General features: G+C 51.5%; 1 protein-coding gene across 1 annotated transcript; it reads left to right on the forward strand.

Moving 5' to 3' along the window:
- The first annotated feature begins 4,140 nt into the window (after window positions 1–4,140).
- rhoab (ras homolog gene family, member Ab) lies at window positions 4,141–15,418 on the forward strand. Its single transcript, XM_072442028.1, has 4 exons — window positions 4,141–4,305; window positions 6,589–6,709; window positions 12,663–12,793; window positions 13,445–15,418. Exons 1-4 carry the CDS (start codon window positions 4,150–4,152, stop codon window positions 13,616–13,618), a joined length of 582 nt encoding a protein of 193 aa, XP_072298129.1. The 5' UTR covers window positions 4,141–4,149; the 3' UTR covers window positions 13,619–15,418.
- Window positions 15,419–17,141: the final 1,723 nt, after the last annotated feature.

A 17,141-nucleotide genomic window follows, 5' to 3' on the forward strand; every position in this document is an offset into this window, starting at 1 on the left:
TCATTACATAATTTAATAGTTCATGATTACAGCAGAGCAGCGGCTCGGACCGTTTGACAACGGCATGACTAATAGAATCCTTCAGCACAGATAACGCCTCAAGAAGAAATCATTTTATATATGGTAATGATTAAGTGCTGCCATAGTTTATGTTCTGCACATTAATGCTGCTATTTGTAGAATATGAAATTGCCCTGGCTCAATATGAGGATGACTTTGTGCCATCGCCCCAGTTGAAAATGTCCTCTGCCAGGTTTGAGTGCCGGGTCTAAGCCGGAGAGGTGCGTTTGCTCCTGTGACACCGCGGGGCCCCATCAGCAGCTCGCCTCATGCATTAAGAGTGTTGGCAGTTTGGTTTTGGAGAAGGGCTGCACGGTATTACGATGAAGAAGTGCCAGTATGAAGGTGTACAGTGGGATTGAAAGGCCATGTTGTTCATACTGTGAGGATGGGCATCTGACTGTATTGACTCATTTATGTCACTGGGTCTATGTAAAAAAACCTGCACCCTTTACAGCGTTTAAGATCATGAATGGATTATCGTTGGTCAGTATATGCACCTATCATTGCACATATGGAGAAAATGACCAAAGGAGAGTCAAATCTGTTCAAACCATGATGTCCATCCCAGTATAGGCATCATACGCTACTTGTTTTGTCCCAGTTGATCTTTTTCCCCAAATCTCAGCAAAACAAAGTGGTAGAACGGAGAAGCATGACTGTTTTTGTTCATCGTTATATCGTACTTAAATCCCGTTTAATAAAGCTTATGGGCCTAAAAGAAAAGGTCCCTTCCCTCTTGAGGATCCAGGTCACTGTGCACTACTTTTCAAGGAGAACTGGAGAGCTTGAAATAGGAACTGCTAAACAAACTTAAATCCCACTGCTTATCTCTTGTCTATAAAAACAGGATTTTGGGCAGTTTCCCGGGGACCTTTTTAACCAAAGTACTTGCCGACTGCGATTTTGTTGCAATCAGTTTTCACTCTCTTCATGACTGATACGATAAAAGGTTTTGCATGTTCTGCTTGATATGCCGTGCCCGGTCCGTACAGTGCTGAATCTGCCCTCTCTGACACATATCGATTGATTCCTTCCATGATTTCATTGCCCTCAAACACCCTCGCTGGTCTTTGGTGAGAACACTCTTTGAACTCCGGGTCAGACAGTTCACTGCCGTACCGAGCTAATGGCCTTTTTCCTGTTGCGTCGCTCTTGATTTCTGTGCCGTGTTTAGTCTAGAACCAGTTTTAATCTTCCCCATGGAGAGAAATCCAGTCACAATTTAACGCTTCACATCACCAGCACGTATCGTATGTCACCCGTTCACGTCGCCGTGCCTCGTTGTGGCCGGCGGCGTGCATTTCCCCGGTTTACGCCGCAGGTCTGTGGTCCCCGACATAAGCCGTGGCCCATCGCTCCCGGCGGTGGCTGCCCCCGATTTTTGAGTCTTTTGTTGTCCTCTAGTCACAAACGCACCGCGCTAATCGTCCTGACACCGCTGTCCCACTTTAGGAAGCATCTCCGCTCCGTGTGCTATACAGTAATACAATACAAACATGATAAAGCAGAACAAATCCATACACAGGAAGGACATTGATGAACATTAATTCGTGTGTCGATTCTTATTTTTAGTATTTTGTCTTTTTTGATTGAGCAGCTGTTAAAATGAAAGCGGCTGTTTCCTGTTCCAGACCCCCAGGAAGTGCATTGTTCACTAGTGTCACGAACAGTACAGCAGCACACGCCCATCGAGCCTCAGTTTGGCAACGGGATGAGTCACGGGGCGTGGTCGTGTTTGTAGCAGCAGTTCATTATTTCTAAACCCAAAGTATCTACAGGAGGAAACCGGGCAATGACGGGCCGTAAAACACAAGAACGACCCGGGTCGCAAGTGTTGGACCCGTATCATCTGGAGACGGCCTGATCTCTAAAGTGAGAGTGAGTTTGGAAGTATAAAACGATAACTGCAAGGCAAGTTTATTTGTAGAGCACATTTCATACATAAGGCAATTCAAAGTGCTTCACACAGCAGGAAGAAATTACAGAAACAGAAATACAATAAAATTAACTAAATTAAAAATTATCAATCCAACTGATTGTCTAAAGTAATAAAATCACAAACAAAAGAGAAGAGTGCAAAGAAAAAAATCCTTTCAGTCATATGCGCAGCTAAACAAAACTGTTTTTAGCTTAGATTTGAACATTGTCAGAGTAGAAGCCTGTCTCACATCTTCAGGAAGAATGTTCCAGATTTTAGCTGCATAAAACTGAAACGCAGATTCCCCATGTTTAGTCCTGACTCTGGCACCAGCAGGAGGCTGGTCCATGTTTAGTCCTGACTCTGGCACCAGCAGGAGGCCGGTCCATGTTTAGTCCTGACTCTGGCACCAGCAGGAGGCCGGTCCATGTTTAGTCCTGACTCTGGCACCAGCAGGAGGCCGGTCCCTGAGGTCCTCAGAGTCCGAGATGGTTCATATGGCACTAACATATCCAAGATGTACTTTGGTGCTAGGCCATGGAGAGACTTGTACACAAGCAGAGCTGCTTTAAAGTCTCTTCTCTGAGCCACAGGAGCCAGTGCAGAGACCTGAGAACAGGACTAATGTGATCATACTTCCTGGTTCTAGTCAGGACCCGAGCAGCAGCGTTCTGGATGTACTGCAGCTGTTTTACAACTCGTTTGGAGAGACCAGTGAGCAGGCCGTTACAGTAGTCTAATCTACTGGAGACAAACGCATGGATAAGTCTCTCTAAATCTGGTTTTGACACTATATTTTTGATTTTGGCAATGTTTTTTAGATGGTAAAAAGCTGCTGATGTTATTGATTTGCTGTGGCTATTAAAGTTCAAGTCTGAGTCCATTATTATTATTTGAACATGTAGGACCAATTCGTCCACTGCATCACTTGATCTATTGGACATTTAGATAAAGCCTCAATTCAATCTTGACCACATTAAGTAGACTTGGAGTGGACGTTTCCCATAAGTGGCAGCTGCGGCCATCGTGATGTGGTCCTTCCCGTCAGCGCGAGACCTGCAGCGCTAATAAGTCAGGGGTTAACTGTCGTAAAGTGCCCTGTGTTCTGCTGCTGAGAGCGATGATGAGAGGGATAAAAGTACTGAGCCCCTCCCCCGTCTCACAAAGAGCCATTTTTCACTGGAAGCAAGCACGAGGCAAATGTCAGCGCACACCTCACGGTTTTACTGCACATGTAACACACGTCTCTGCCAAAGAAGTTGGCTTCAGAAACGTGTCACAGCCACTAATCTGTAGCACGCGTCTTTCGGATACAGGAGGCTCTTGGTCATTCTTCCACACCTACTCCGGGCTTTGGAATGATGTCCCTTCAATTTTAGTAGCTCTTTTCTCAGCTAATAGTTGTTTTTTTCTAACTGTAAGAAAAAATAAATCTTTTGGAACACAATCTGTAACTTTACAGTGTTTAGGTCTTTGCCAGGAGTGTAAAAAGGGACTGAGAAATGGCACGGACCATGTGTTTTGTGATTGGTCAATCCACCTGTCACTCACGCTCATCAGGAAGCAGAGGCTCCAGTTCCAGACTGTGGCGTTTCTGTCAATTATCGGGAAAACACAGTCTTTGCTTGCCAGGCAAATTGGCAGGATCCTGTGGAGTCTGCTCAGATCCGGTGGAGTCTGCTCAGATCCGGTGGAGTCTGCTCAGATCCGGTGGAGTCTGCTCAGATCCGGTGGAGTCTGCTCAGATCCGGTGGAGTCTGCTCAGATCCGGTGGAGTCTGCTCAGATCCGGTGGAGTCTGCTCAGATCCGGTGGAGTCTGCTCAGATCCGGTGGAGTCTGCTCATGGTTGAGCGTGACTCATTGTGAACGCGGCGCCTCGTCTTCACTTCCCCCTCACACCCAGCAACGAGCAGCAGTCTGGCAGCGACTCAAAAGGCCCCGCACTGCCTCACGCTTCTGCAAACTCATCCTAAGACTGCACTATACAGCACTTTCCTAGTTAGTTGGACGGTTTAACACTGGTTTAGTCCTTTCCATGTTTTTACAAAACTTCTGGCTTTTCCCCTCAACCAACGCACAGTCGGTGGGTTGCACTGCTTGCATTTTTTGAAAGACTTTGAATTGAATTTCCCGTTTAATTCTGGTCTGTGTGCTCTTTTCAGCAGAGATGGCGGCGATCCGTAAGAAGCTGGTGATCGTGGGCGACGGAGCGTGCGGGAAAACCTGCTTGTTGATCGTCTTCAGCAAAGACCAGTTTCCAGAGGTGTACGTGCCCACCGTGTTCGAGAACTACGTCGCCGACATCGAGGTGGATGGGAAACAGGTGAGATGCTTCCCACGTTTAGGTTCTGAAGAGTTTCAAACAATGACCAGGTGTTTCTTTGAGCTTAAAAGTCGTAGGACTAGTTTGCGTTCCACAATAATCACACGGGCGACTGAGCATTGACGGCTGATGATTCGCGGCGGCTTTGAGCAGTGTCTGCTTCCTCTGCTGCTTCAACACCGCGCCAAAACGATTAAAATCATGGTTAAGTCGCGTTTTTCTTGGCACTACATCCCAAATGCGTAAAGATTTGACAGTTGTTGAGCATAGAGCGGTATTAAAACAAACACTCAGATCACAATATGTCGATCGTGCCAAAACGGCTTTCAATGTTTATTTCCTGAACATAAAAATCATAATTTAATCATAGTTGTAGTTCTTCCGCCACAGTCTAAGTCCTACTTACTGACTGAGGGTTTGCCATACACCCCTTAATTTAAGGTCAAGTAGCCCAGCAGTTTCAGGAGCCGCGGCACGGCCATATAGCCTCATGGCTAACCTTAATCTTAACCCTAACCTTAATCTTAACCCTAACCTTAATCTTAACCCCAACCTTAATCTTAACCCCAACCTTAATCTTAACCCCAACCTTAATCTTAACCTTAATCCTAACCCTAACCTTAATCTTAACCTTAATCTTAACCCCAACCTTAATCTTAACCCTAACCTTAATCTTAATCCTAACCCTAACCCTAACCTTAATCTTAACCTTAATCTTAACCCTAACCTTAATCTTAATCCTAACCTTAATCTTAACCCCAACCTTAATCTTAACCCCAACCTTAATCTTAATCCTAACCTTAATCTTAACCCTAATCTTAATCTTAACCCCAACCTTAATCTTAACCCCAACCTTAATCTTAACCCTAACCTTAATCTTAACCCTAACCTTAATCTTAAACTTAACCCTAACCTTAATCTTAACCCTAACCTTAATCTTAACCCTAACCTTAATCTTAACCCTAACCCTAACCTTAACCCTAACCTTAATCTTAACCTTAATCTTAACCCTAACCCTAACCTTGCGCGGTCTAAAATGGCGCAGTCCAGCAGTTGGCACAAAATAACCTGTCAGTTTGGGCTCTGTAGACAGTCCTTTAAAGAGACTCAATCCCATCCAAATGAATACAAAAGAGCCCAGAATCTTTAATAAACGCTTCTTCACTTTGTCACAAATGACTCCATCTCAATTAGAAGGTGATTAATGACATGATCCAGGCCGTCTCTCGATGGAACATGCGCGTGGTCTTCTGCCCTCAGCCACTCATCTGTGGGCAGTTTGTGCTCGTTTAGTTTCCTCATTTACACCAAACTCAGAAGAGACGGGGTTTTCTAGGACACATCAGGTGACACCGTTCATCTGAGGCGCGTAAATGAGAGCACGGACTTCTAGAGATCTTAGAAGTATGCAACCTAATGTTACCTCTGCTGCTTCACTCACTTCACTCTTCCCACGCTCGCCCCCTCCCGCTCGCCCCCGCCCGCTCCCGCTCGCTCCCTCACGTTCGCTCGCTCCCTCCCGCTCGCCCCCTCTCGCCCCCTCCCGCTCGCCCCCTCCCGCTCGCCCCCTCCCGCTCGCCCCCTCCCGCTCGCCCCCTCCCGCTCGCTCCCTCCCGCTCGATCCCTCACGTTCGCTCGCTCCCTCCCGCTCGCCCCCTCCCGCTCGCCCCCTCACGCTCGCCCCCTCACGCTCGCCCCCTCACGCTCGCCCCCTCACGCTCGCCCCCTCACGCTCGCCCCCTCACGCTCGCCCCCTCACGCTCGCCCCCTCCCGCTCGCCCGCTCCCTCACGCTCGCTCCCTCACGCTCGCTCCCTCACGCTCGCCCCCTCCCGCTCGCCCCCTCAAGCTCGCTCCCTCACGCTCGCTCCCTCACGCTCGCTCCCTCACGCTCGCTCCCTCAAGCTCGCTCCCTCACGCTCGCTCCCTCACGCTCGCTCCCTCACGCTCGCCCCCTCACGCTCGCCCCCTCACGCTCGCTCCCTCCCGCTCGCCCCCTCACGCTCGCTCGCTCCCGCTCCCGCTCAATGCAAACGTCTGCAGTTACAGTCGTTTTCACACACGTCTGTGCGTTTAGTTCTGTTGTGTTTACATCCACCGCCCCTCGTTAACTCCAGAGCCCCGTTCTCCTCCTTTACGTGGCCCTAACTTGAGACGGTGTGAAGACGACCTAAATGAGGCTTTGTACATCACAAACTTGAACTGCCACGCGCCTGTATTGTCTGGTTCTGTCTCCTCGTGTGGCTTTGTTTGCTGAACTGTTGCTGCTGCTGTGCTCGTGCAGGTGGAGCTGGCTCTGTGGGACACGGCCGGTCAGGAGGACTACGACCGACTCCGGCCCCTGTCGTATCCAGACACGGACGTCATCCTCATGTGTTTCTCCATAGACAGCCCCGACAGTCTGGGTAAGAGCGCCGCCCTGCGAATACGTCCTCAACGATGACGCAGACTTGGGCATTTTCCCCATAATCCATCAATTTGTCTTGCACAGTTAATGCAGAAAAAACAACACAATGTATACAGAAAAGTACTATGCAACGGTGTACATGAAAAGGACAATTAAACCCGTGATTTTTTTGGTCTGCTTCTAGAACGCCATCGACCGTGACGTCCGCTCCGTTACCGTTACAGTGACTTCCGCTCCGTTACCGTGACGTCCGCTCTGTTACCGTTACCGCGACGTCTGCTCCGTTACCGCGACGTCCGCTCCGTTACGCGACGTCCGCTCCGTTACCGCGACGTCCGCTCCGTTACCGCGACGTCCGCTCCGTTACCGCGACGTCCGCTCCGTTACCGTTACCGTTACCGTGACGTCCGCTCCGTTACCGCGACGTCCACTCCGTTACCGCGACGTCCGCTCCGTTACCGTGACGTCCGCTCTGTTACCGTTACCGTGACGTCCGCTCTGTTACCGTTACCGCGACGTCCGCTCCGTTACCGTGACGTCCGCTCCATTACGTTACCGTGACGTCCGCTCCGTTACCGCGACGTCCGCTCCGTTACGTCCGCTCCGTTACCGCGACGTCCGCTCCGTTACCGCGACGTCCGCTCCGTTACCGCGACGTCCGCTCCGTTACCGCGAGGTTCGCTCCGTTACCGCGACGTCCGCTCCGTTACCGCGACGTCCGCTCCGTTACCGCGACGTCCGCTCCGTTACCGCGAGGTTCGCTCCGTTACCGCGACGTCCGCTCCGTTACCGCGACGTCCGCTCCGTTACGCGACGTCCGCTCCGTTACCGCGACGCCCGCTCCGTTACCGTGACGTCAGCTCAGTTACCGTTACCGTGACGTCCGCTCCGTTGCCGTTACCGTGACGTCCGCTCCGTTGCCGCGACGTCCGCTCCGTTACCGCGACGTCCGCTCCGTTACCGTCCGCTCCGTTATCGTTACCGTGACTTCCGCTCCGTTACCGTGACGTCCGCTCCGTTGCCGTTACCGTGACGTCCGCTCCGTTGCCGTTACCGTGACGTCCGCTCCGTTGCCGTTACCGTGACGTCCGCTCCGTTGCCGTTACCGTGACGTCCGCTCCGTTGCCGTTACCGTGACGTCCGCTCCGTTGCCGTTACCGCGACGTCCGCTCCGTTGCCGCGACGTCCGCTCCGTTGCCGCGACGTCCGCTCCGTTGCCGCGACGTCCGCTCCGTTGCCGCGACGTCCGCTCCGTTGCCGCGACGTCCGCTCCGTTGCCGCGACGTCCGCTCCGTTGCCGCGACGTCCGCTCCGTTGCCGCGACGTCCGCTCCGTTGCCGCGACGTCCGCTCCGTTACCGCGACGTCCGCTCCGTTACCGCGACGTCCGCTCCATTACGTTACCGCGACGCCCGCTCCGTTACCGCGACGCCCGCTCCGTTACCGCGACGTCCGCTCCGTTACCGCGACGTCCGCTCCGTTACCGCGACGTCCGCTCCGTTACCGCGACGTCCGCTCCGTTACCGCGACGTCCGCTCCGTTACCGCGACGTCCGCTCCGTTACCGCGACGTCCGCTCCGTTACCGCGACGTCCGCTCCGTTACCGCGACGTCCGCTCTGTTACCGTTACCGCGACGTCCGCTCTGTTACCGTTACCGTGACGTCCGCTCAGTTACCGTTACCGTGACGTCCGCTCCGTTACCGTGACGTCCGCTCCGTTGCCGTGACGTCCGCTCCGTTGCCGCGACGTCCGCTCCGTTACCGCGACGTCCGCTCCGTTACCGCGACGTCCGCTCCGTTACCGCGACGTCCGCTCCGTTACCGCTACAGTGACTTCCGCTCCGTTACCGTGACGTCCGCTCAGTTACCGTTACCGTGACGTCCGCTCCGTTACCGCGACGTCCGCTCCGTTACCGCGACGTCCGCTCCGTTACCGCTACAGTGACTTCCGCTCCGTTACCGTGACGTCCGCTCTGTTACCGTTACCGTGACGTCCGCTCTGTTACCGTTACCGCGACGTCTGCTCCGTTACCGCGACGTCCGCTCCGTTACGTTACCGTGACGTCCGCTCCGTTACCGTGACGTCCGCTCTGTTACCGTTACCGTGACGTCCGCTCCGTTACAGTGACGTCCGCTCCGTTACCGTTACCGTGACGTCCGCTCCGTTACCGTGACGTCAGCTCAGTTACCGTTGCCGTGACGTCCGCTCCGTTACCGCGACGTCCGCTCCGTTACCGCGACGCCCGCTCCGTTGCCGCGACGTCCGCTCCGTTGCCGCGACGTCCGCTCCGTTACCGCTACAGTGACTTCCGCTCCGTTACCGTGACGTCCGCTCAGTTACCGTTATCGTGACGTCCGCTCCGTTACCGCGACGTCCGCTCCGTTACCGCGACGTCCGCTCCGTTACCGCGACGTCCGCTCCGTTACCGCTACAGTGACTTCCGCTCCGTTACCGTGACGTCCGCTCCGTTACCGCTACAGTGACTTCCGCTCCGTTGCCGTGACGTCCGCTCCGTTGCCGTGACGTCCGCTCCGTTACCGCGACGTCCGCTCCGTTACCGCGACGTCCGCTCCGTTACCGCGACGTCCGCTCCGTTACCGCGACGTCCGCTCCGTTACCGCTACAGTGACTTCCGCTCCGTTACCGTGACGTCCGCTCAGTTACCGTTACCGTGACGTCCGCTCCGTTACCGCGACGTCCGCTCCGTTACCGCGACGTCCGCTCCGTTACCGCGACGTCCGCTCCGTTACCGCGACGTCCGCTCCATTACCGTGACGTCCGCTCTGTTACCGTTACCGTGACGTCCGCTCTGTTACCGTTACCGCGACGTCTGCTCCGTTACCGCGACGTCCGCTCTGTTACGTTACCGTGACGTCCGCTCCGTTACGTTACAGTGACTTCCGCTCCGTTACCGTGACGTCCGCTCCGTTACGTTACCGTGACGTCCGCTCCGTTACCGTTACCGTGACGTCCGCTCCGTTACCGTTACCGTGACGTCCGCTCCGTTACCGTGACGTCAGCTCAGTTACCGTTACCGTGACGTCAGCTCAGTTACCGTTGCCGTGACGTCCGCTCCGTTACCGTGACGTCCGCTCTGTTACCGTTACCGCGACGTCTGCTCCGTTATCGCGACGTCCGCTCTGTTACGTTACCGTGACGTCCGCTCCGTTACAGTGACTTCCGCTCCGTTACCGTGACGTCCGCTCCGTTACGTTACCGTGACGTCCGCTCCGTTACGTTACAGTGACTTCCGCTCCGTTACCGTGACGTCCGCTCCGTTACGTTACCGTGACGTCCGCTCCGTTACGTTACCGTGACGTCCGTTACGTTACCGTGACGTCCGCTCCGTTACCGCGACGTCCGCTCCGTTACCGCGACGTCCGCTCCGTTACCGCGACGTCCGCTCCATTACCGTGACGTCCGCTCTGTTACCGTTACCGCGACGTCTGCTCCGTTACCGCGACGTCCGCTCCGTTACGTTACAGTGACTTCCGCTCCGTTACCGCGACGTCCGCTCCGTTACCGCGACGTCCGCTCCGTTACCGCGACGTCCGCTCCGTTACCGTGACGTCCGCTCAGTTACCGTTACCGTGACGTCCGCTCCGTTACCGCGACGTCCGCTCCGTTACCGCGACGTCCGCTCCATTACCGTGACGTCCGCTCTGTTACCGTTACCGTGACGTCCGCTCTGTTACCGTTACCGCGACGTCTGCTCCGTTACCGCGACGTCCGCTCCGTTACGTTACCGTGACGTCCGCTCCGTTACCGTGACGTCCGCTCCGTTACGTTACCGTGACGTCCGCTCCGTTACGTTACAGTGACTTCCGCTCCGTTACCGTGACGTCCGCTCTGTTACCGTGACGTCCGCTCCGTTACCGCGACGTCCGCTCCGTTACCGCGACGTCCGCTCCATTACCGTGACGTCCGCTCTGTTACCGTTACCGTGACGTCCGCTCTGTTACCGTTACCGCGACGTCTGCTCCGTTACCGCGACGTCCGCTCTGTTACGTTACCGTGACGTCCGCTCCGTTACGTTACAGTGACTTCCGCTCCGTTACCGTGACGTCCGCTCCGTTACGTTACCGTGACGTCCGCTCCGTTACCGTTACCGTGACGTCCGCTCCGTTACCGTTACCGTGACGTCCGCTCCGTTACCGTGACGTCAGCTCAGTTACCGTTACCGTGACGTCAGCTCAGTTACCGTTGCCGTGACGTCCGCTCCGTTACCGTGACGTCCGCTCTGTTACCGTTACCGCGACGTCTGCTCCGTTATCGCGACGTCCGCTCTGTTACGTTACCGTGACGTCCGCTCCGTTACAGTGACTTCCGCTCCGTTACCGTGACGTCCGCTCCGTTACGTTACCGTGACGTCCGCTCCGTTACGTTACAGTGACTTCCGCTCCGTTACCGTGACGTCCGCTCCGTTACGTTACCGTGACGTCCGCTCCGTTACGTTACCGTGACGTCCGTTACGTTACCGTGACGTCCGCTCCGTTACCGCGACGTCCGCTCCGTTACCGCGACGTCCGCTCCGTTACCGCGACGTCCGCTCCATTACCGTGACGTCCGCTCTGTTACCGTTACCGCGACGTCTGCTCCGTTACCGCGACGTCCGCTCCGTTACGTTACCGTGACGTCCGCTCCGTTACGTTACAGTGACTTCCGCTCCGTTACCGCGACGTCCGCTCCGTTACCGCGACGTCCGCTCCGTTACCGCGACGTCCGCTCCGTTACCGTGACGTCCGCTCAGTTACCGTTACCGTGACGTCCGCTCCGTTACCGCGACGTCCGCTCCGTTACCGCGACGTCCGCTCCATTACCGTGACGTCCGCTCTGTTACCGTTACCGTGACGTCCGCTCTGTTACCGTTACCGCGACGTCTGCTCCGTTACCGCGACGTCCGCTCCGTTACGTTACCGTGACGTCCGCTCCGTTACCGTGACGTCCGCTCCGTTACGTTACCGTGACGTCCGCTCCGTTACGTTACAGTGACTTCCGCTCCGTTACCGTGACGTCCGCTCTGTTACCGTGACGTCCGCTCCGTTACGTTACCGTGACGTCCGCTCCGTTACCGTGACGTCCGCTCCGTTACGTTACCGTGACGTCCGCTCCGTTACGTTACAGTGACTTCCGCTCCGTTACCGTGACGTCCGCTCTGTTACCGTTACCGTGACGTCCGCTCCGTTACGTTACCGTGACGTCCGCTCCGTTACGTTACAGTGACTTCCGCTCCGTTACCGTGACGTCCGCTCTGTTACCGTTACCGTGACGTCTGCGCCGTTACGTTACCGTGACGTCCGCTCCGTTACCGTGACGTCCGCTCCGTTACGTTACCGTGACGTCCGCTCCGTTACGTTACAGTGACTTCCGCTCCGTTACCGTGACGTCCGCTCTGTTACCGTTACCGTGACGTTCGCTCCGTTACGTTACCGTGACGTCCGCTCCGTTACCGTTACCGTGACGTCCGCTCCGTTACCGTGACGTCAGCTCAGTTACCGTTGCCGTGACGTCCGCTCCGTTACCGTGACGTGTGATTTTCCCCTTGTCAGTTCAGTTTGAGTCGTTCATGTTCATGAGTCGGCACATTTATAAAAAGAGGAAACGATGTCGACGCGCTGCCATCACGGTCTTTTAATTAAACAAGTTTAAACAAATACAGGTTATTTTTGCCATAATGTATTATAATAAATGATTAAGTCAGTCCCAGATGAGGCCCGTTCGTGGCCAAGGCTTTTGTCATCTCTGTGTAAGACAAAGGAAGACACGGGGCGTTTCTTTGTGTGGTTTGTACTGCGTTAACCACAGCGAGTCTGATAAAGACTGGAGCCGTGGGGCGAGACCAGCGCCTTTTAGATTGAAAATGACTCGTAACATCAAGAATGTCAACACATTTCTGCGACGATTGAGATGAATACACGGACTCATGATGTTCTCGTTGTCCTCGTTTTCAGAGAATATCCCCGAGAAGTGGACGCCGGAGGTGAAACACTTCTGTCCGAACGTTCCCATTATTTTGGTGGGAAACAAAAAGGACCTCCGCAACGACGAGCACACGCGCCGAGAGCTGGCCAAGATGAAGCAGGTACCAGACTTTAACTTTGTGCTCATTTTAAAAGGAAGGAAGTCATGATGAAGCAGGAAACGGTCTTTATTGTCCCTGGCCTCGTTTCATCCTGTGTAAAAGCAAACTCCAGTGTTCATGAGTTTCAGGGCCGTGGAGTTGGTCACGTTTTGGTCGAGATTCAGTCACTTCTAATCCAAGAGTCTGCTTTTTAAAGGGGCTGCACCTGATTTTTACCACGACAAATATTCTCCCAAAACAGGCAAAAACAAACCAGTGTAAAATAGTTTAAATCGGTCCAAAGCTATTCCTAAAATCCTTATTCACTACGGTGTTTAGAATCGCTTTTAACGACGTTCAGAGGCCACTAGCGGTAAAGCTAAAGGCAACTAGCATGCTAACTGTGTACTTCCTGGAGGCGTCGCTAGAGGAGAGAACGTTCTAAAGTTAACATGTCAGAAATCAGGTTTAACTGGTTCTGTAATGACACATTTTAGAAGCAACATTTTTTGTCATCTTTACTCAAAACGACTGAGTTTTTACTGCGTTTTATCACGAAGCTTGTGTGCTTTTGTTACTATCCAAGTTGACTGGGATTTTCTGCATTATTTTATAGCATCATAAATCTACATTTCCCACCGTGTGACACGTCTATATTTTGTCATCCAATAGGAGCCGGTGAAGCCAGAGGAGGGCCGAGAAATGGCCAATCGGATCCAGGCGTTCGGCTACATGGAGTGCTCAGCCAAAACCAAGGACGGTGTGCGGGAGGTGTTCGAGATGGCCACCAGGGCGGCGCTGACGGCCCGCCGCGGCAAGAAGAGCAACAGATGCGCGCTGCTCTAAAGGCAGCGCGCGCGTCCGCTGCGTCCGGACTGTTTTCCGCCCGGGTTCAGACCTGGGACCAGGGCTTCTACTGGACCACAACACGCTGTATACGACTGGACCGAGGAGGGAGAGGACTTTCACTCCACCGCCGAGCCCATTTAGGAACGTCGCTCTGTATTAAAAAGAAAAAATAAACGATGTAAAGTATTGACGGATCGGTGTGGATTCGAGCTGCATGTGCACAAAGTCTGTTTCAATCTAGTGACGAGACGGCGACGTCATAAGGGCCACATCTGGGTGTTATTTTGTGGGTTTTTGTTACGTCGGCATTTTATTGCCCTTTTTATAACGCTCCGACATCGCCGCGGGTGAATCCCACACCAAACCCTCCCCTCTCCCCGCTTCCCTCCGTTACCAAGAGATGACCGGCGCCCCTCCCCCTCCTCCTCCCCCCCCCGCTTCAAAACCAGGACTCGACCCGAGGAGGCAGACCGCACCGGGACTAAACCAGAGCGAAACCAGAGCGAAACCAGAGCGAAACCAGAGCGAAACCAGAGCGAAACCAGAGCGAAACCAGAGCGAAACCAGAGCGAAACCAGAGCGAAACCAGAGCGAAACCAGAGCGAAACCAGAGCGAAACCAGAGCGAAACCAGAGCGAAACCAGGACTCCCGATCCGCTTAAGGACTTTTGTAAAATGATTATTCCAAGTGAGGCGCGAGTTGTCAGTCATGCATGTAGACAAGAAGAGACGGGACAAGCGCGCAGTGTAGTATTTTTAAATTCTAAGGCGATGTACAAGTTTGTAGCGGGCGGACACGTGTGGCCAGCGACGTTCTTTCAGCCCGTGCAGTTTCTATTGGACGTTTTATAGAATCGTTGGTAATGGGGAGTAAAAGTGCGAGCGGGGCTTTGGATTGGTCAAAATAAATGAGCCGTTTCTTTGTGCGTAAAGGCTGATAAACCGGAATAACTATTGAATAATTGTGTTATAATGGTTATCTTGACTCTGCACACTCTTAAAAAAAAGAACTCTTTCTGCTTTTTGGCAATAATTCACTTGATTCTAAAATGGTCTCAATCTAGACGCCTATTATTTTGTTAAAGGTGCATTAAAAAAAAAAAAAATCTCAATGTTGAAATAATCATTTGACCAGTCAATTCGGGGAAAAGGTTCAGTTGCAGCCGTACTTTGTTCCAAACTTCTGTAGTTCCGATATTTCAGTGGAAAAATAATAGTCTTGAAATCGCATGCGTTTTTAAACTGCCTTGTATCATTTTTATTATTAATATGTCATCGCCTTGTCCAATCCCTCTTCTGTTCTCTTCCTCCTTCAGACTTTGTCCTGATTTGACGCCTTTTAATTTTTGGGGGTGGAGCCAATTCCAGAAACCTTTATTATTTTTTTCTTTTACTCGTTTTGTTTTTATATATATTTTTATTTCTCACTTTTAAGGTTAAATGTGTTTTAAAGTCTATCAGTATTTAAAAAGTTACTCTGCTTCTGCCTTCTTTTCTCACGTTAATCTCCTCTAATTGGTCGCTTCCACCTGTCAATCAAACCTGCCAAACGCTGTAATATCTGGAATGTGCTGGTTCAATTTCTGTTTGTGATTTGGGGAAGATGAAAAATGAAAAAAACACATTGGTAAATAATTCTGTACAAATCTTGTTTTAAGTTTTATTGTATTTTTAAATTTGTGAAATGGGAGGTAAAAAATAAGCTGTATGCAAAGTGTAAATAACTCGACGCACACAGCGCGCTCCGTATTTGTAAACTAGCTTCGGTTTGTGTAATAAATGACTTTGTATTATAAATGTGACGTGTGGCTTTGTGGTGGTCGGAGGAGTCTCTGAACCGTTCGACTCCAACGGGCTGAAGAGCGAGACGTTGAGAATAAACGGGGGAATAAGCGGTTACAGCGTGATGTGAGTTTAAGAACGCTTTTGATGAACTGTACAGTACAAAACACCAGATCCAGTGTGAACATGTTCATGCATGAAGTTAATGGAGACAATAATCCATAATCCGTGTTTGCTGGTTTAGTAACGTGGATTACCGTATTTTCCGGACTTTAAGTCGCACCTTTTTTCATAGTTTTGGCCGGGGTGCGACTTATACTTATATACTTATACTCCGGAGCGACTTATACATGTTTTTTTTCTTCTCTCATGCATTGGACGAACACAACAGCACTAATGAAAGGGCTGGTGCGACTGATAGTCCGGAAAACACGGTCATTCTGGATCATTCCTGGTTCATATTTGCTTCGCTTGATTCTTTTTTTTTCTGTTTCCATTTCAAACTATTTCATCCAAACGAGCAATAAAGTAGTAAAAGTAGTAAGTCAGTATAAATAAACCCCAACTGGTCATTTTACACAATGTTTTCAATAACATCTGTGTCTTAACTCAGTGATTTATAAGATGAGTGATTGGATGTAGAGGTGGACCAACACAACAGCACTAATGAAAGAAACAGAATTGTTACAGAAATAATATCTATACGTCTCTGGTGATCCCAGGCCAGCAATTACAATAGTTTCAACTAAAAGTCTCGTGTCTGAGGGATGGTTATTATCTTGAGCAAAAAATGTGTCTTAAATTCTTAGTAAGGCTTAAATTGGACATTCATTGGTTTCAGTTTCCTTGTTTATTGGGAGATTTTATGATCTTTGCCCAGAAAAAATACACAACCAGAGAGTGAAAAACTATGAATAATAATAATGGCACAATAAAAAGAGCTTGGTAAAGTAAAGAGCTTATAATTTCATTCTGGTTCTGTACGCAATGTTGGTAAAGCCTTTAGTACGTTTATTGTTGCACTGAACTCTAATAATAAAAGCGATCTAGTGTTAGGGATATTGTGTCAAAAGTGGGGGAAATTTTGAATATTCTAGTCATAGGAATTACTGAGCACAAGTCCCAATCATCACAATCCTAATCGCCTGCTCTGATTGGCCAGAGCTCCAATGACATGCAGATTGCGGATTAAAGTCATTTAATTTAGCTTCAAACTGTTGAAAGACCAATCTAAAATGCTACTAAAATTGCTTGAAAAAGAAGCAGTTTTACTCACACGTTTTAATACTCTGTGTGCCACGCTGTCCTTTTAAAATAGCAAAGTTGTTGGATTCTTGGACCACGTGCGGCGGATTTTGTCCCTCCGTGTCCGAGCTACACATTATTCCAATCCTTCCGCTGGGTTCTCTTCATTTGCTTGGGTCAAATGCGCACAAAAACAAATGATCTCATATCGTTTTGGCAACTGCGACCTCGAAGGAGAACAAAATCGTGCATTTTCCCTTCTGCGGCTGATGCCCGGGCCTACAGTGAGTGGGATGAGGCTCTCTGTGGGAGGGGGCCACGGAACGCTGTTGTGTAACTGCGGAGGAGTCCGGGGGCCACAGGCAGAACACGGGAACACACACACAAACACGTCTGCGATCCGGTATCTTAAGACATTTCTCGCTTGTAGTTTGAACACATCCGGATAAGTTTCTCCCAAAGACGACGTGCAAATTGTTTTTGATCCTGGAGG

This window comes from Eucyclogobius newberryi, unplaced genomic scaffold (assembly GCF_026437365.1).
Source record: "Eucyclogobius newberryi isolate DKJ021-1_F unplaced genomic scaffold, fEucNew1.0.hap1 SCAF_124, whole genome shotgun sequence".
NCBI lineage: Eukaryota > Metazoa > Chordata > Actinopteri > Gobiiformes > Gobiidae > Eucyclogobius > Eucyclogobius newberryi.

What these genes read in the sequence shown, in the direction of transcription:
- rhoab (XM_072442028.1), top strand. Translation starts at nt 4,150, where the DNA reads ATGGCGGCGATCCGTAAGAAGCTGGTGATCGTGGGCGACGGAGCGTGC. An exon ending in TCGAGGTGGATGGGAAACAG is followed by an intron (nt 4,306 to 6,588) that starts GTGAGATGCTTC and finishes GTGCTCGTGCAG; the next exon opens with GTGGAGCTGGCTCTGTGGGA. An exon ending in AGACAGCCCCGACAGTCTGG is followed by an intron (nt 6,710 to 12,662) that starts GTAAGAGCGCCG and finishes CCTCGTTTTCAG; the next exon opens with AGAATATCCCCGAGAAGTGG.